At 30.8% G+C, this 18,912-nt stretch overlaps 2 protein-coding genes across 2 annotated transcripts in view; both read right to left on the reverse strand.

Annotated features, from left to right (window-relative positions):
- LOC129917873 (sodium-dependent nutrient amino acid transporter 1-like) overlaps nucleotides 1-18,912 on the reverse strand; it is a 268,552-nt gene that overhangs the window by 16,381 nt on the left and 233,259 nt on the right. The window lies entirely within an intron of this gene.
- Nucleotides 13-12,109, reverse strand: LOC129917872 (sodium-dependent nutrient amino acid transporter 1-like). The gene is made up of 9 exons (XM_055998068.1): nucleotides 12,047-12,109; nucleotides 6,611-6,707; nucleotides 6,260-6,554; nucleotides 5,975-6,194; nucleotides 1,242-1,616; nucleotides 990-1,179; nucleotides 663-939; nucleotides 419-595; nucleotides 13-355 (listed from the first exon to the last, which is right to left on the reverse strand). The coding sequence occupies exons 2-9, from the start codon at nucleotides 6,668-6,670 to the stop codon at nucleotides 114-116; spliced, it is 1,836 nt and encodes a 611-aa protein (XP_055854043.1). The 5' UTR covers nucleotides 6,671-6,707; nucleotides 12,047-12,109; the 3' UTR covers nucleotides 13-113.

Consider the following 18,912-nt stretch of genomic DNA (forward strand, 5'->3'; position numbering starts at 1 on the left):
TAATACTTTTTACAGCTTCATATAAAAACACGTAACATATTAATGATTATAAAATTATCATTAAAACTTACAACTATAACTTATTTATACGTCATATGTCTTAATAAATAAACTCAACCAAATATATTATTTTTAAATCGAGCCCAATAACTCCGTTTATGAAAACTGATTCTTTCGTTTTCTGCCATCATTGCTTGATATGGAATAAGGAGTTTTTTCTCCAAAGGACCCCAATCGTCCATTGACTGAAAAGCTCTCTGTAATCTTCGGGTACCTTCTGATTGTTCAAAGTATCCAACAGTTCCCCATATAACTAATTGAAGTATTCCCAGTGCTGATATAATCCAGCCAAAAACTGAAATGAGTGAAATATTTTTGTTATAGACAAATACTATCTGAAAAAACTAGTTCAACTTACTATACATTCCTGTCGTATATGAATAGTCTTTATATTTGATGGGTTCATATCCAACAAAAGTATATATCAAAACAGTGATCATAAAAAGTGGAGTTATAATGCCCCAACAGAGTCTATAATAGAGACTAGTTTCCTCATTTGACATATACCGAATATCATTACACAATCGTCTTACTCCTGAAATAACGAACATAACAAAATTATTATTTGTCTAAGTTGATATCCCTTTTATCGAAAAACTCACCATAAATCCATCCGAAAGCTGCGGTTTCAAAAATTGCAACAACAAGAACTACAAATGTAACTCCATAGTAATCAACAAAATTGAGCATAAACTGTCCTCCGGGCGTGACATACACAAGTCCTATACAGAACCCAACGACAGCAATGCCAGTAACTATAATCCAATGTTTCGTACTTGGAAATTTATCCATGAGACATGTCATAACACACGTCGCTAAACCGACTTCACTTCCGATTCCTAGAACAAATAGCATCAAAAAGAACAGAACTGAAAAGAGCTTAAAGAACATTTGATTTAAAACTGCTGAAAAGATTTAATTGAGCTTACCTGTGGTACAACTGAAAATTTCGAAATAGCATCTGGATATGAAACAAAAGCTAAGCCTGTTCCTCCTTGCACGAGCTTCGAAATATCTTCATTGCCCGTTTCATGAGCTAAATTTCCAAGGATACCAAATATAACCACTCCTGATAGAAGAGACGTAAAGGTGTCCAAAGAGGTGACAATATTTGAATCTCTAACCAACACAAAAGAAATATTAAAAACTTTGTTTATTATTGAATTTTAAATTCTGCTAACCTTTTAACATTGTGGGAGAACTTGTTGTATGATGAATAAATTATAATACTTCCAAAACAAATGGATAGTGAGAAAAAACATTGCGTGACTGCTGCATACCAGACTTGAGGCGATAATAATTTATCCCATTGTGGTGTTAAGAAATACAACACACCAGTACCGGCTCCAGGTAGTGTCATGGCTTTGACGAGAAGTATGGCAAGAACAACATATGGAAATATTGCTAGAAAATATGAGGCTTTTCCAGAGCTTCGTACACCTTTTATCATTATGATTGCTACAACGAACCAGGAAAATGCCAAACATAGTGCAAGATCCCAGTTGGGGTATCCGATGCCATCGTCGATTTGATCCTTTTCTCTGAGAATTATTTCACTGAAATCAAAAAATAAGGACATTTTTTTTTGAAAATTTTACAAAAAAAAAAGAAACAAATCTAACGTACTGGTAATTTTCAAAATCCGTCGTTAAAATTATGTTTGAAAAAGAAAATAATTCTAAAATTATTTTACGTAACAAATTAAGTTAACATGTTACTAACATGAAATATTTAATTAACAAATACAGCCATTTTCACTACTTAGAATTAGACAAATCAAGCACTTTGTTAGTGGCCCCTTTTGTTTTTGTTCATAATTATTATAATCGAATATAAAGGTTTTCACATTACTGGTTAAATGTTATGAACAGTCAATGTAAAAAAGAAACAAAAGTACCTATGGCAAGTACTAACCATTCGGCGAGACTAAGGAGAATTCTCTCCAAGACGAATACTTCTATAGGGTCCCTAAAGGGGCCTGATAATCGATGGACAGAATCCTGTCAAGACAGTCTTAAACTCCTGGTGGAAGCCCACTTCCCAGGTTGTAACTCTGAATTGGACAATGATTCCACAAACTCTTTGCACTCAATATGTGAAATTCCTAGAGAAATTATTACGAAAGAAAAGTTGATCTGGGCCATCAACTCCTTCTCTCCTTATAAATCTCCAGGCCTAGACGGCGTCTTCCCTTTGATGCTGCAAAAAAGTAGTGAATTCATTATTCCTTACCTGATCACAATATTCCAAAATAGCCTACAATTGGGGTATGTCCCTAAAATATGGCGTGAAGTCAAAGTTGTCTTTATACCAAAAGCTGGTAAATCCAGTTACACAGAACCCAAAGATTTCAGACCTATCAGTCTAACTTCTTTTACACTCAAAACACTTGAAAGGTTAATCGATATACATATCCGCAGTTATTTAATACCGGAGACTATATCACCCTTTCAGCATGCATACACAAAAGGTAGAAGTGTAGAGACAGCTTTACACTGTGCAGTCAGAACAATAGAAAAGTCGCTTGCGGTTAAAGAATACACCCTGGCTTCATTTCTAGATATCGAAGGAGCATTCAATAATGTCCATAATAGTGCCATTGAAAAAGCACTCACTGACCTTAAAATAGAAGACACGATCATAAAATGGATCGTATGCATGTTGAAAAACAGGCAAATCAATAGTGAATTAGGTGGGTCACATATAAAAATGTACGCATCTAGAGGAACCCCACAAGGTGGTATTCTATCACCTCTTCTTTGGATTTTGGTGATGAATGAGATTCTCATCAAACTAAATTATAGCGGTGTTAAGGTTATAGCCTACGCAGACGATCTAGCTCTTCTAGCGACAGGTAAATACCTAACCACTGTAAGCGAACAATTAGAAAACGCATTATCCAAGGTCAGTAACTGGACCAGGAGATGCGGTCTTAAAGTAAACCCCCTAAAAACAGAACTGGTACTTTTCACAAACAGAAGGAAAATTCCTCCTTTTGCAGTGCCAAAAATTGATGGCACCCCACTTAAGATTTCGGATAAAGCGAAATATCTTGGAGTGATCTTGGATAAGAAACTTAACTGGGGTCCAAACATTCAAGAAAGATACAAGAAAGCCACGTTTGCACTTTACTCATGTAATAGAATTCTTGGCAGAAACTGGGGACCAAATCCCAAAATAATCATGTGGATGTATACCGCCATTGTCAGACCCATTCTGACCTATGGCAGCTTAGTCTGGTGGCAAGCTCTGGAGAAATCCACGAACTTGAAGACCCTAACCAAAGTACAAAGAACAGCATGCATTAGTACTACGGGGGTGATGAGGTCCACTCCAACCGCAGGCTTGGAAGCAATCCTTAATCTCACTCCCTTAGATCTATTTGTAAAAGAATTAGCGGCAAACAGCGCCCTACGACTCAGTCAAACCAACATTTGGAATACTAGTCAAAATGGCCATACTACGATCCTTTCGAACTACGTTGGCAACAACGTAAGTACAGATTACATGACCCCTTACTTAGACTTCAACAAGTCTTTTAATGTCAGTTTCCCTAACAGACAAGATTGGGAAAACAGTATACCTTTCTCAAATGAGTCGACTATCGCCATCTTTACTGATGGTTCGAAAATGAACACTGGGGTTGGTGCAGGTTTTTACTCAGAAAACCTCAACCTTGCCAGTTCTTTCAGGCTCCCCGACCACAGCAGTGTCTTCCAAGCCGAGATATTGGCAGTGAAAAATGCTGCTAAACAAATATCCATGATGGCGATATCACCTGCTGACATCACCTTTTTCATTGATAGCCAAGCGGCAATAAAAGCAATTTCTGCCACCTTAATCAAGTCAAAGCTTGTTTCTTGCTGTCGCGAAGAGCTTAGGGTTCTTGGTACGCAGCATAATGTAAGACTCTGCTGGGTTCCCGGCCACAGTGATGTGTTCGGCAACGAAAAAGCGGATGAGCTTGCAAGGGAGGGCTCAGTTCTTGATCCCTCTCTCATAGACCATAGCATCAGAATCCCACATTGTGAAATAAAGCGAAATATCGTCAACAATATTTCACAAAAAACTAATGAAAGATGGAACCTCCTAGAAACCTGCGGTCACACCAGGAAACTATGGCCGAACTTCGACGAGAAAAAATCAAATAAGATCTTACTACTTAGTAAACCTTCCTTAAGATCCCTAATAGGCGTCTTAACGGGACATAATCTACTAGGATACCACAAAAAGAAAATGGGGCTCAGTACGGATGATCTATGCAGAGGCTGCGGTAATGAGGACGAACAGGAAAACACTGTTCACTTCCTCTGTCACTGCCCAGCACTCTGTCGCACTAGGAAAAAATTCTTAGGAAACTACTTCTTCAATGAATTAGAAGAACTATCGGAACTCTCAGGCAATAGCCTACTGAACTTTGTCAAGTCCTCCAAATGGCTTGAACAACCATAGCATTCATAGGTTAACACTTTTTCATGAAGTTACAATACTTCAGGGTATCACAAGGGATCTACATTGATCTAAGTGTGACGGTAACAAAATCAACTGTCAGCCCATATTACCTAACCTAACCTAACCTATGGCAAAAGGGCTCATACAGATAATTTAGATGAAATCACGTTTTGTGTACATTTAAAAAAAAAAACACGTATACGCCATAGTGAACAAATAGTTTACTAGATACTAATACATTTGAGGAAAAGAAGAAATTTACTCTCCAATATATAGTCGTTTTAAATTGAGTGATATGTCATTTTGTATTTCCTAGGAAAACTTAAGCAGCCCTTTCATAATCTATCGATTGGCATCAATCACTTAAAAGTATATGTAGAACTAAAAATATACGGGTCACATTTTTTAGTTCTTTTTTAATGGCAAAAATTAAAACTATTTACATTTAATTTTTCCTTAATATCTACTCATAATTTTTGTTTCTTTATTTTCAGCTTTTGAACATAATCTTTAAAAAAATGCACAAAACCTCCGTCAAAAATGTATCCTCTGAAGATAACAAATTATTCTGCTCCCATAGCAGGACAAATTTTTAACAGCTGAACATTTTTTATTTCACCTCAATAGCATCAAAAATTTATTCTAAACTAAATATTTAACACAATTCGGCCGAAGCCCTTCTACAAGCATGAGTAAAATTAAATGTTAAGGATAGTGCCAAGGTATTATAGCTTACTTTTGTTTAGTTCCAAAGTTAATGTTACTCAATTATTATTTAATAAATGTACCTATGTAATTTACAAAAAAAAACACGTATACGCCGCAGTTAACCAATAAATTTTAATCTATAAGAACTACTTTTCTCTTGTTTTAAAGATCATTAACATTGTGCTTTTGTAGACATGTTATTTTAAACGTTTGCTTTTCCATGTTAATAGGCACAAAATAATAATTCTGCCAGAGAAAATGTGATGAACTTTTTCAAATAAAATATAAATCCCATACAAATTCTTAACGAATTTGTAGGAAATTGGGCGGAAAATTAGAACACTTTTAAGCGAACACATTATGCCTTTGTCAACAGGTAGCAAATTCAGGCAAATTATTACACATCTTTAAGAAACAAAGCAAAAAAATCAAATTTATCTGACTGACCTTCTAAATTTTCCCATTATGCTTTATACGAAACATGAAAAAACAACGAAGTATCTTTGGTTAAGTGAAAATTAACTCAATACGTTTTTTGTACACTATAGGGAAACCAATTTGATTACGCACACATCATTGAGAGAAATTCATTAACAACTTTTATTTCTGTCTTTACACTGCACTGAACTCTATAGAACTAACCATTTGTTAGGTATTACAAACTATTTCCTTAAAATAATCAATATGACTCATACTTTTTCGAGCAGTTTCTTGCTTTTTCAAATAACCCTTAAACCCGCTAACCGATACTTACGAGAAATAAAACTGCGCAGAAGCTGTCTTCTTTCCTTCACTACCATTTAAGTTTCCAGTTAAATCCGAATTGATACAAGTAGGACCATATTCTTCACGACACTTACTCCATGGCAAATCGGAAGCAAATGATGCTATCAAATAACGAAAAGTTAACGCCATCAAACTTGCATAATATGTCGTTGTCATTGCAGTAACAAAAACCATTCCATATCCAACTCCTTGAAAAATTAAAATAAAGTAGAATAAAACTTGTATCCCTGTTTTATTTGTTTATCCTACTTACCCCTCATAATTGGTGCAAAATCAAAGATTTTAACATTACTTCTGCTTGAAAACTGTCCCATTATCATTTCCATATAATAAAATGGTCTACCGACCAATACAAGAACTATCACATATGGAATAATAAAAGCTCCACCGCCATTTTCCAATGCCACAAATGGAAATCGCCAAACATTTCCCAGTCCAACCGAAAGAGCTATGCACGAGAGCAAAAATTCTATATCATTACCCCATTTTTCGTGCTCAGCTTCATCTTCCACATGTGCTGATTCATTATTTTCCACTACTGTTTGGTTCTAAATTTCAAAATCAAATATTTGTTTAAAACATTGCATTTCAATTCCAAACTTACCGTTGTTGATAGTTTAAAACCAGTATTTGTAGCTTCATCTAAATATCCTTTATTGTCCATATTATTTGTTTAGAGCACAAACCAAAAGATACTTCATCTATTACCAACAAAAGTTAAAAAAATAATAATGAGAAAAATCAAATAAAAATCAAGTCGAAGCGAAACGAAGCAAAGCGGACAATATTGTCAGTAACTCCTATCATAAAATAATTCTCTGTTATTTATGAACCGCACTGCAAACATAACACATATAAGGTTATTAGCATTGTAATTTCGATTTTAATTAATTTTTTTTCTTTTGAAATAGGGTATGTTATTACTTATTTAGTTATGTGTAACACATAATGAATACATACTATTAAAAAAAGAAATATTTTTAAATAATGTCTCCGAATTTCACGAAAGCTAAACATATTATGTTGCATATTAGTTTTAGTTCGATTAGAAATTAATTTCAAATTGGTTGATAACACTGTGATAGTTCAAAAAACCGACACAGGGCTCTCATGTCTACTAAAGATAATTCGAGTATGCTGAACAAGATGGCGTACTTAGTTTTTTTGGATTAGGTCAAATAAGAAAGATTTTTGCTTTTGAAATTTTGTTTGCACATGCCAAAAATGAGGCTATAAAACACCATATATTTTCTAATTTTTGATTTTTTATCTATGTAAAATGATGGAAAATCAATTTTTTTTTGGAAGTATTATACGTAAGACAAGTTATTTAAAAAAAAATCTGTCGAATGACTATTTAAATCATTATTTTATAGAAAAAAACGTCGATTTTTCTTACATTTTTTAACTACATATAAAGGTACAAATGTATGCGAAAACTCAACATTTTTATGTAGACACCTTTTATGTGTTAGTACCTACTCTGGAATATTATACATATGTAGATGTAGATATTTAATTAAAAAATCAGGCATGGTATCAATATTTTAATTTAAATTCTTTCAATTTGCTTAAAAATTAAAACATATTTACTATTACTTCCATCTGCATACTGCATTATATGAGCTTACATACACAACACATAATATATTTGTCAGTCCATCTCTAACTTAAGGGGGTTTGTCACGCTTATCTGTTTTGACTCCTTTAACGGTCATCTATTTTTTATTTATTTTTTTAGCTACTTGAGCCCATGGGTGTTTTGCCCCCTTCCGATCTTACCTGATATTCTAGAATATTTTTTTTCTTAAGGTTCAAACCTTTAGGATTCATTCTCTCACAAAAAATACTCTTGAATATCCAACTTTCATTATAAAAAAGAATAAGTTAAAAACTTTAAATATCTCACGGTAAAAAGTGCAACTTACTTTTAACATAAACGGTAACGATTTGTTGAAAAATTCCATATTTTATCCAGAAATTCAAGATCAAATCGTTGCCACCGAGTGCTGCATTTTAATTTAAGTAATACGAAAAATATTAGAAAAATTGAAGAAAAATCGATGAATTTTTCCATGAAAATAATGATTTACATAGTCTTTCGACAGATTTTTTTCAAATACCTTTTTTTTACGAATAATACTTCCAAAAAAATAGATTTTTTATTATTTTAAATAGATAAAAAATCAAAAATTAGAAAATATATGGTGTTTTATAGCCTCATTTTTGGCATGTGCAAACAAAATTTCAAAAGCAAAAATCTTTCTTATTTGACCTAATCCAAAAAAACTAGGTACGCCATCGTGTTCAGCATACTCGAATTATCTTTAGTAGATATGAGAGCCCTCTGTCGGAAAAAAAAAGTTCCATTTTCGAACACAGTGTAATTAGTTTCAAAACAAATGTGATCTACATATGATCATACTGTCGTTAAATTCGGGCTTCGTTCAGGGTTTCAACTGGTTGGCACTTCAAAAAATAACGTTAATTCAAGTGTACTGGTTCAAAATAGGTTTGAAATAAGTTTTAAACCACATCAGTTGTAACTTATTGTCATTATTGTAATTGCAGTCTGAAGTCTTAAACAAATTTAAGGCCCAATTTATGCAGACTCCATTAAATTTAAAGTCGCCATTAAAAAAGGAAAATTTTAAAATTTGAATGCGATTTGAAAATTTTATGATTTTTAATGGAGCCTTTAAATATAATGGAGAGTAAATTAATTGGGCTTAAATCTTTAATTTATCGAGAAGTAAGCAAAATCGAATACAAATAAATGTATGATAGACTATGTTTTTTTTTTCAAATCGGTTGTAAAATTTCACTGTTTAAACATGCAAGGGTGCAGATCAACACATAAATCTTTTTGTTAAAGTTATAAAATTTTCTTGTCACCTTATTTAAACAAAAAAAAAAACAGATAGCTAGTTTATGATTCAAAAAGCCAAAATGTCGCCATAATTTCTATTTTATAGGGTAGCTTTCAAAATAATCTCAAGCTTTCTAACATTGCTCTTATAATTTCTCAGTATAATTTTTTGTTTATTTCTACCTGTATTATTGTTTTGTGCAATTTCAAACACGAGGAAAACAAAAAAGCTAGACGATTTCCAGCTATAACCTATCTACCTACTTTAGTTTGAACAGATGAACCAATATATACGGCTTTAATATAATATTCGTCAAGGCCATCGTGCTGTGGTAGACGCACAAGAGAAAAAGTCTAATTGCTGTACTTGCTACTTACTTGTACAGTATAAGTTTTCAAGGCAATACACTTTAAAGTTCCCCGGTATAGATTAACACTTGTTTGAATTTACCAACTTCCAAACTGGAAAAAATTGGTTTAAAGTTTAAACAATATGTTTTGAAGAAAAATGTATGAGATCAATAAGCTAGCTTAAGAGCAGTAACCTATGTGTATGACTCTTGTTGTGGTGAGGGATAAGTTTTAGAATCTATATTGAATATTTTTGTTCTATACAAGTGCTTCAATAGCTAGCATCGATATTTTTAATAACTAGTTTGGAAGTTCATTAAAAAGTTCATTACAAAAATCAATTAAATTTGCTGTTGTTTAAGGGATACAAAATTAAAAATACTAATATCATCATTAAAGTTACATACAAGTACATCCCCTAGAGTTTTTTTTTTTTTTAATTTTAAGAATATTTTAATTTCGCCGTCAATGGTTCAACAAAATTATGACTTTGTACTTGTGCTGAAGACATCTACGATCTTAAAGAAGGCCATTAATTGTAGCTTATGGTAGAGCTTATAAATATCTAACATTTTTCTGTTAAACGTTTTTATGAATATTTGTTTTCTGGCATTTCGGCCACCAAAATGATAAGTCTTAGGAGGGTCTTGAAAATTAAAAAAAAAATCAATAGTTTCGTTAAGTAACAAAGTATTTTTTCCAGCCTTAAATGTAAGTGGTATTTCTGAGGGGATCCTCAAAATCTAAAATAAAAACTAACTTGTCAGTATATGTATGTATATAATTCAAATATTTTTTTTTCTTTTTAGTCTCGTAGACCATCACCCACATCAAGTTCCGACTTTGATTTTTGTTTATATTTTGTTTACATTTTGATAATATTTATATGATGCCGAAATAAAATGTTTGCATTGATTAAATAAAGATTTAAAAAATTTCCATTTTATGACTAATCGCTTTCTTGGTATATACAGGCATGTTCTTACTATAATTATGGTTGGTATAAATTTATAAGTCCAATTACCCAGTCTGTCTTCCTGTGTTCTGATAAGATTATGGTACTAGCCAATGTTTCTATTTACTTTAATATCTCACCATTGACGGTGAGTACGGTGAGATATTATGGTTAATAAGCTGAAAAACTTCTGTTGGTACAATTTTTAAATTCAACTTAGGTAATGATTTTGATTTTGATCCAGTGTGATCGAATGACATCAGAGAACAAAGATAGATAGATTTATGGCACAATCATGTTACCCTGCACTGTAGTCAATGGCTAGCGAGGGGGGGAGGGGGCAGACCGCCCCGGGTGCCCATTTGTGGGTGACACCCGAAAGCTAACAAGGAGTAGTGCGCTTTATAGATAGCAGGGTTTAAACAAAACGTGATATCAGTGTCCATATATACCTACTATTGATTTAAATTTTTGTTCCTTAGGCCTAGTACACAGATCGAGCTTAATTTTAGCTCCCACACAAAAATCTTTCAAAAATTAAGCCGAGCTAGAGTTTTAAATGCACTTCAGCTCAGTTGGGCGCAGCTCCTACCTAAAATCACATTTTGGGAAAAATAAATGCAGAAAACATTTAGCTTCTACGTACTAGACTTAATGTTATATTTTCAATTTAATTTTATAAATCTTATTAAAAACTTGAAAAACAAAAACATAAAATTTGCTTTTTAAAAGTACAAAAGCAAACATAAAACATAGATTAGTTTTAAGCTCCAAACCAAGTATTCAATTAAATGACAAAAATTGTTAAAAAAAAAATGTTGGTGAGTTTTTTTTAAGTTTTTTATAAATACAAATTTTCATAAAAATGATATATTTTTTAAGTCCAAAACTTATTTTTTTGAAATTTGTTTCTTAATTAAAAAAGAATCAAAATAAAAAATCGGTTGTATTGCAGTTCGATTTTTTGCGATTCCAAAATTTGCCTATGGTAAAGAGCAAGTAAAATATGTATCATAATTATATAGAATAGTGGAATTTCATTTATTTTACTGTTTTTCATTTTAGGGGTGACACCATTATTGTCGCCCCGGATGCCACCCATGCTAACTACGCCACTGATTGTAGTTTTGGAATGAAAAGATGTTTTTGTTTTTGGCATACTAACGGCCATATTATTCAAGTTTTAAAAATACATCTGGATGTACCAAAAGAAATTGAAATGTCAAAAATAAATCAAAATCCATAATATTCACTATCACACAGAAAAAAAATAGTCATTTTTAACTATTTTCATAGTTAAAATCGGGATAACTATTTTGGATTTGGATTTATTTTTGGCATTTGACAATTTACACCCAGATGTATTTTTAAAACTAGTGAATAATATGGCCGTTAGAAAAAAATATGACAACTTAGCTTCGAAAGAATCAAATCTTCTAACTACTTTTCTTTTTTTTCTTAATTATAAAATATAATCAAATCCTTAAATTACTTTATTAAATTAGGCTAGGCGCACACATGCGATTTTGATCGCGCGATTATTCAGTCGCAAATTAGATGACAAGAATTTCAATGACTGTAGACACAATTTTCAAATTTTTAATCGCGGAAAGCATGTGTGTTCACAGGTGTTGAAATCCATGTGATCCATTTTTGCGACTGAATAATCGCGCGACTAAAATCGCATGTGTGCGCCTAGCCTTAATTATAAAATATAATCAAATCCTTAAATACTTATTTGAGATTATAAAGTATTATTCTATGCACTAATTTATTATTGTTTAAGGAAGTCAAACAGCACTGATCCATAAATAACTTTAAATTCAAGTTGAGTACATAATTAATATCTTATACTTAACACTCACAAAAAAGGTTTTTCTTCAAAAAATGTATCAAGAAATAATGTCAATCTGATTGAAAGAGTTGTCTTCGACTAAATTATATAGGTTTTGTCAAAAGAATAAACCTACATAGTTTGTAAACCTTATTCTTTCCTCTTATACCTGCTCTAAAAAAATATGTAGGGTACGTTAAAGAAAACTTTTTTCTTTATCATTTTATTGGGCTATTCACCTCGCAGATTGCCAATACGAACATTAAATTCTTGTATCTTATTGCATTTTCTCCAAATATTGTTATAACAAAAAAAATACAACTCTGATAAAAGGCATAAAACAAAGCAAAGTTTATCTTTTAATTTCGTATTCGAATGCGTTCCCTTGATTTTTGTTTATTTTTTATCATTTGAGGATTGTAAATCAATTAAGCTATAAATAAGTGGATGTGTACATTTTTGTGATACATATCCTGAGGGTATGTGATGACGTTGATATTAAGTTGTAAAAAGAATTTTAAGCGTGGTATCAATTTGTTTGACAAATACAAAGTAAACAATAAAACAAATTAATATAAATTCATTTATTTCAAATTAAACGCCTACACCTACAAAAAAAATTTTTGGTTTATCGCTAAAGGCTTTTATTTTTAAGTGCAAACAGCTTTATAATTACTAGCTATAGTCCCTAATTAAAATTACGCTTAAACTTTGCCCGTCCTCCCAACAAGTTTTCTAAACTACATAATCATTTTTAGCAAAAAAACAAAACCGACTTCCATGGATCAAAACTGGGTTTATGGTTTTTAAAATAGTTCCTATGGCAAAAAGTGAACGAAATTGAAATGGGACCACACTGCACCACTGGACCACCAGCTATCCAATACAAAAAGAATTATCAAAATTGGTTCACTCAGTCCAAAGTAATGCGGTAGCAAACATAAAAAAAAAAAAAAAATACAGACGAATTGAATACCTCCTCCTTTTTGGAAGTCGGTAAAAATTAAATAGACTTAATTTGATTTTTTTTAACTATTACACAGGTCAACACGAAATTTGTGCTTGGGTTGTGACTATGAAATTATGATAGATATATTGATACTCATCTGGAAAATATTTTTTATTTTTTTTTGCTTTTGAGGTCAGCAGAGCAATTTCCAGTTTTCAAGTAAATCTGTCTTTTACAAAAATTGTCGTGCGTGATTTTGGCAAAAACTCGAGAACGCCTTAACCGATTTGACTGATTTTTGTTTTGTTTCATTTTCATAATGCTGTTTCCATATCCATATTCAGAAAAATAAAAAAGAAGGAAATTTAAGAAGAAAAAAGAAAAATTAAATAGAAATTTTCGTTTTGTTCGAATTTTTGTCAAATGAGAGCTTGAGGCATTATTTGATACCTCCTATTTTCAATATTTATGGTAAAAGTAATTCACTCTGATGGTATTTTTATTATACAAAAATAACTGCTTACACAAATAACTATAGCCAAACTAGTTCATATTGAAATTCTTTATTTTTTGAAAAGTTAAATTAATTTGTTTGCATAGGTTTTTTTATTATTTTGTTGCATATACAAGGTGTCTAAAGAGTAAAACGAAATGGGCTGATAGGCTAACTTATCTCTCAGAATTTGGTAACTTTTTCATCCCAAATACTTACAGCTCTTGTGAAATTTCGAAAAATCCCTACTTTGCAACAGTATTTTGCTTCCTCTGCCCATAATTGATTTTTGTTTTTTACAATTCTTTCATTAAAACATTGCCTAACAATAAGAAACAGTTAAGTAACAAAAATATTTTTTATTTCATACGCCATTTTTCTGCAAATTAATTAACAGTTCCGAGTTTCATAAAAACTCAATTTCTTACTTTTATTTCAGAGCAACAAGACGAAAAAAATTTGTATTGTGTGAACTTGGTTTATTATTTTTAAAACTTGTCTCGGTATTGCAGTTTTCAAAAAAGTATAAAAGTTTCCAAAGTTAAAGTTAGATAAAAAATATTACAGTTTGAACTCAACAAAACAGGGTTCTTCTGAGCAAGAAGCCTTTGTATTCATCATAACTTTTTTCTTATAATTTAAGTCGAATAAAGTGCTGTGGCAAAAATGTAGAGCTTTAAATTATCTACATTTTATTCCTTTACAGTTTTTTTGAACAATCCACGGTTCTTGCACTATAGCTCATTAGACTCGAGTTAGTCTCAGGGTATGAAAATTGTATTTTTGCTCCCAACACTACAAAAGCAAATCTTAGGAGGGGAAAGGGTGATTATCTATTGTTTTGGTTTACCATGAACCCAAAAAGTGCAAATTAAACCCAAGCACAAAAAATATTTTTATTTTTGTCGACCTGTGTTATTGAGTGATTTTCAAAAGTTTAAAGTTCGACCTTTTCCCAGCCATTGAGAGATATTTCAAAAAATAAATAATAAATCTCAACCGATAACCGATAATTTTTTAAATATCTAGTACATCCCAAACCGTTACCGACATTTATTTAAATTGTTGTATTTACTATCAGAGAGAAACCAATTGAAAATAAAGGTTGACTTTTATTTCTGGTCTCTGTTTTAAACTTAGATCTTACATAATCTTTGGGTTAAATGAAAAAAAATCGATTTTCGGATTTTTGTTTTTTTCGTTTGGTCCTATCACCATAGCTCTAGCGTATCTCCTTCCGTTAGAAATGATTCTGTACAAAGGGTTTAAGTCAAAAAAATTTTAAATTATATTGTACTAAGGGCGTAAGTTGACTTAACTCCTTTGTTTTTGCATTCATTTTTAATTTTTAAATACAAAAATTGATCCTAAAGCGTCAAGTCAAGAGGAAGAAAAAAAAACAAAAAGCGATTTTTCTACTGTATTATATTATTTCAAAAAGTAATATTATTTGGTAATTAATCACATTAATATATCCAACTTTCTTTAATAAATTAAACCTTGTTATCAATGTAAACAAAGATTTTTCTTGGAGACTAAATGGATCTAAAGTGTTAAGTCAACACAAATTTTTTTTTTTAAATGTTCATTTTCTGGTCAACAGCATATGGATATTAAAATAGATCTTCTAAATAATGTTTCTGCATCATTACTTTTTAAAAATAATAATATTCAGATTTACAAACAAAAATTGAAACTTCAATTTCATTTTCCTCAAAACTACATTTTCTGACTTAACAAAAAAAGCTTTCGTATCTAATGTTCTTGAAAGTAGTATTTCACCCTTTTTAAGCAGATATCTCGATATTTTTAGAACATAAGTAAAGTTATCTACGTGATTAATGCACAAAGGGAACGATTTGTTTTGTAATTTCTTTCTTCCAGTGACGTCTTATGATTTATACTATACAAACATAAGTGTATATTACCTATACAATACCCAAAAAAAATTAAAGGAACACAAAATTCGTAATTTTTGTTGGTGATTTTCAATAAGTTGTTATCTCATGGAAAAATGATCATAAATGATAAATTAAAATCTCAAAATCGTTAGAAATATCCCAAAACCAAAATGCTAAGTATACAGTTCTTCTAGCAAAAAAAATAAATTGCACGACTGGATTCGCACGTACTTGCTCTTATGCTTAAAGTAACTATAATGTTAAAGCTTTTTATTCAAGAAATTTAAAGTTTGATATTTTGAAGAAATTTTATAAGTAGTATAAAAAAATTAAATCTGTTTTTATAATTAATTAAACTCCGTTCTAAATTATCTTAAAACAAAAAACAAATATGCCATTTTATTTCTTGTATAAAAAGGTATTTTTAGAAAAAAATTTTCGAAAATTGTAGGAGCCGTTTTTTAAAAAAATAATTTTTTATGTATAAAAATTTTTTAACATTTTTCAAAACAAAAGTTGGTATGCCATTTTGAAGAAATAATTAATTTACACATAAAAACTAAATTTCAAAATTTTTCATTGATCCGTTTTCAAAAAATTGATTTAAAAAAAAAAAAATTTGAAATATTTTTTAAAAATCCAAAAATGCGTTTTTTGAAAATTTTCTAAATTTTCAATATTATCTTTACACGTTTGTATAAAAATTTTCATTTAAATCGGGTTAATGTTGTACGAGATATTCAGAAATGAAAAAACCCGTTCTATGACAGGTACCGTTAATAACGGTACAAAAAATATTTTTTTTATTTAAAAAGTTGGCTCTTATGTGTAGTACTACACACAAAAATTTTAATCAAAATCGTTAGAGCCGTTTTTGAAAAAAATTAACTTTTCTATTTCCGTTATATGGCAGGTACCGTTAGTTTTGGTCATAAAAAAAAAATTTCAATTTCCCCTCTAGGGAATCACCAAAAACTGCTAACTACCAAGTTTGAAGAAAATCACTTCACTCGTTTAGGCTGCAGCTCCAGATAGAGACAGACACACAGACAGACAGACAGAATTGCCGGACCCACTTTTTTGGCATTCTCCATCATCGTAATGTCATGTAAAATTGTTATCTCGAGTTCGATTTTTTTTACGAATCCTAAACTTGCCCTATAGACTATAGTACCTATATCGCAAGTAAAAACAATGCATTTCTTATGGGAGAGTTTTTTTTAGATTTTCTCCCAAAAAAATATGTTTTAACTCACCAAAATCGTCAAAAAATTCGAAATACTTTTCTTTGATTTTGTACTCCAAAAAATCGATTGCTAGACACCTCTAGAATATAAACACCAAATATGATCTCTTTATATTAATAGGAAGGTCCTCCGCTTTGCAATTTTCCATTTTTACATCAAGCTTCTACTAAAAAAAAATCATTTTTTTATTAATTGACTTTTTAGCAAATTTCTTTACATATTCTTGTAGGAAATTGAACGCTCTAAAAAAAAGTCTTATAAACTTTTTTCGTTTATCTAACCGTTTAATAGATATTTGAGGTCCAAAAATCGAGAAAATCTTTAAAAATTTGTTTTTTTGTTTTCTTAATTTTGTAACAAATTGAAAAATTATAATAATCAAACGCGCAAGACATATTCTTGTAGGAAATAGATTTTTCCACAAAAAAAAATCTTATTAACTTTTTTCATTAATCTAACCATTTTAAAGATATTGGAGGCCAAAGTAAAAAAAAAATTATAAAAACATTTTTTACTTTAAAAAATTTTCCAATTCACTGAAAATTCATTACTTTCAAATTAGCAAGATATATTCTTGTAGGGACTTAAACGTTCTACAAATAATTCCTTGGCATCATATTGATTGCTTTAACCGTTTAAAAGATATTCGTATCCAAAATAATGCCCACTGATTTCAATAGTTTTCTTATAAGCCGTATGCATTGCTATTGATATACAAAGGATTTCCTTGTTTAATTGAGTGAATCCTTGAGTGAAACCAATCGAAAACGACATTAGTCTTACATCCAAACGATTCAATTCGCATCACAAAGATTTCAATAGATTTGAGTGAGTTTTGTGTAAATAAATATTGTATATCAATTAAAAATTCATATACAAAGGTAAAAACTATAAAATAATTTACTACAAATGTGAATTTAGGTCGTGTGTGAATTGGGTTAAATATTTAACTTCTGTTAAATTTTTGACACTATTGAGGTGAATAAAAATTTTCAGCTATTAAAAATTTAATGGGCTCTGGGACCCGGTTAAATTTAGATTAAATTTTTTCTGCAGATGGTTTTGTTTTGTTTTGTTTTTAATAAGGAGTATCATGGCAGAAAAGAGGCAGAGACAATATTAAGGCCGTGTGTGAATTGCGTTAAATAGTTAACCCCGTGTAAAATTTTTGACGCTATTGAGGTGAATAAAAAAATTTCAGCTGTATGGCTTATTGTTTAATATTTTTCTCTGCCTCTTTTTTGCCATGAAACTCCTTTTTTATAACAAAAAAAAAAAAAAAAAAAAACAACATTGACGTACTATATATGGACTGCTAGTCGTTTGACTTTTCCATACAAAAATTGAAAAAAAATGATTCCACATCTTTCTAGCTTTACTAGCGGTATAACCTTAGACGGCGAAAAGAGGAAACTTTTAGTGAATGACATCTGTCGTTAAAAGGTAGTGCTTTCTCTGTTTTTCTATATTTGTTCCTTTCGCACTTCTTCAAAAATGTTGCACTTATTCTCCGCTTTTTTTTAGGGCGCTAGTATCGCGAAGAAACAAGTGGAACCAACCTGAATATGCTTCTAGCAGTCCATATATATTAAGTCAATGCAAAACAAAACCATCTGCATAAAAAATTTAACCAGGTCCCAGAGCCCCTTCAATTTTTAACAACTGAAAATTGTTTATTCACAGCAATAGTGTCAAAAATTGTACATGGGGTTAAATATTTAACGCAATTCACACACGGCCTTAATATGTAAATATGCAGTCCGGGCTTAGCAATTTACATGTTAAATGCAACAACTCCTAAGCCCCTCGGGCTTAGCTGTATATCCCGGAGATTTCTCTGGGCTTAACAACTTTTTGAACAGTTTTAAATCTGTGCTTCCAAATCAATTTTTTCAACTAAAGTTTTAGAGCTGAATTGCAGAGAATTTTAAGATGAACAATCTTTTCTCGGAAGGGTTTTTTCATAATTTTTATAAAAGGTGCTCAAAACTTAAAAAAATTCTTATTTTTTCGTTTTTTTTTTTTACTTTTTTGGCTTGTAACATTTTTAATATTCAGAATATCGAAAAATTGTTCTTAACATAAAAGACGCGATATCTACGTTTTTTGTAGGACCAATTTTTACCTAGGATGAACAGAAGTCGAGATATTTAATAAAAACTAATATCCAAAATGGCGTCCAAAAGGTGAATTTCACGAGTCTAGGGTTATAATATTCACCAATTCTCTATCTAATGAGAATATTAATTTCGTATAGAAAAACACAAATGTAATTATTTGACAAAAAAATTACAGATTTTTAGTGAA

Source organism: Episyrphus balteatus, chromosome 4 (assembly GCF_945859705.1).
Source record: "Episyrphus balteatus chromosome 4, idEpiBalt1.1, whole genome shotgun sequence".
Classification (NCBI taxonomy): domain Eukaryota; kingdom Metazoa; phylum Arthropoda; class Insecta; order Diptera; family Syrphidae; genus Episyrphus; species Episyrphus balteatus.

Coding starts and splice junctions, on each gene's coding strand:
- LOC129917872 (XM_055998068.1), bottom strand. CDS start 6,670: ATGGACAATAAAGGATATTTAGATGAAGCTACAAATACTGGTTTTAAA. Junction 1,180..1,241: donor TTCTCCCACAATGTTAAAAG/GTTAGCAGAATT, acceptor TGTGTTGGTTAG/AGATTCAAATATTGTCACCT. Junction 940..989: donor AATTTTCAGTTGTACCACAG/GTAAGCTCAATT, acceptor ATGTTCTTTAAG/CTCTTTTCAGTTCTGTTCTT.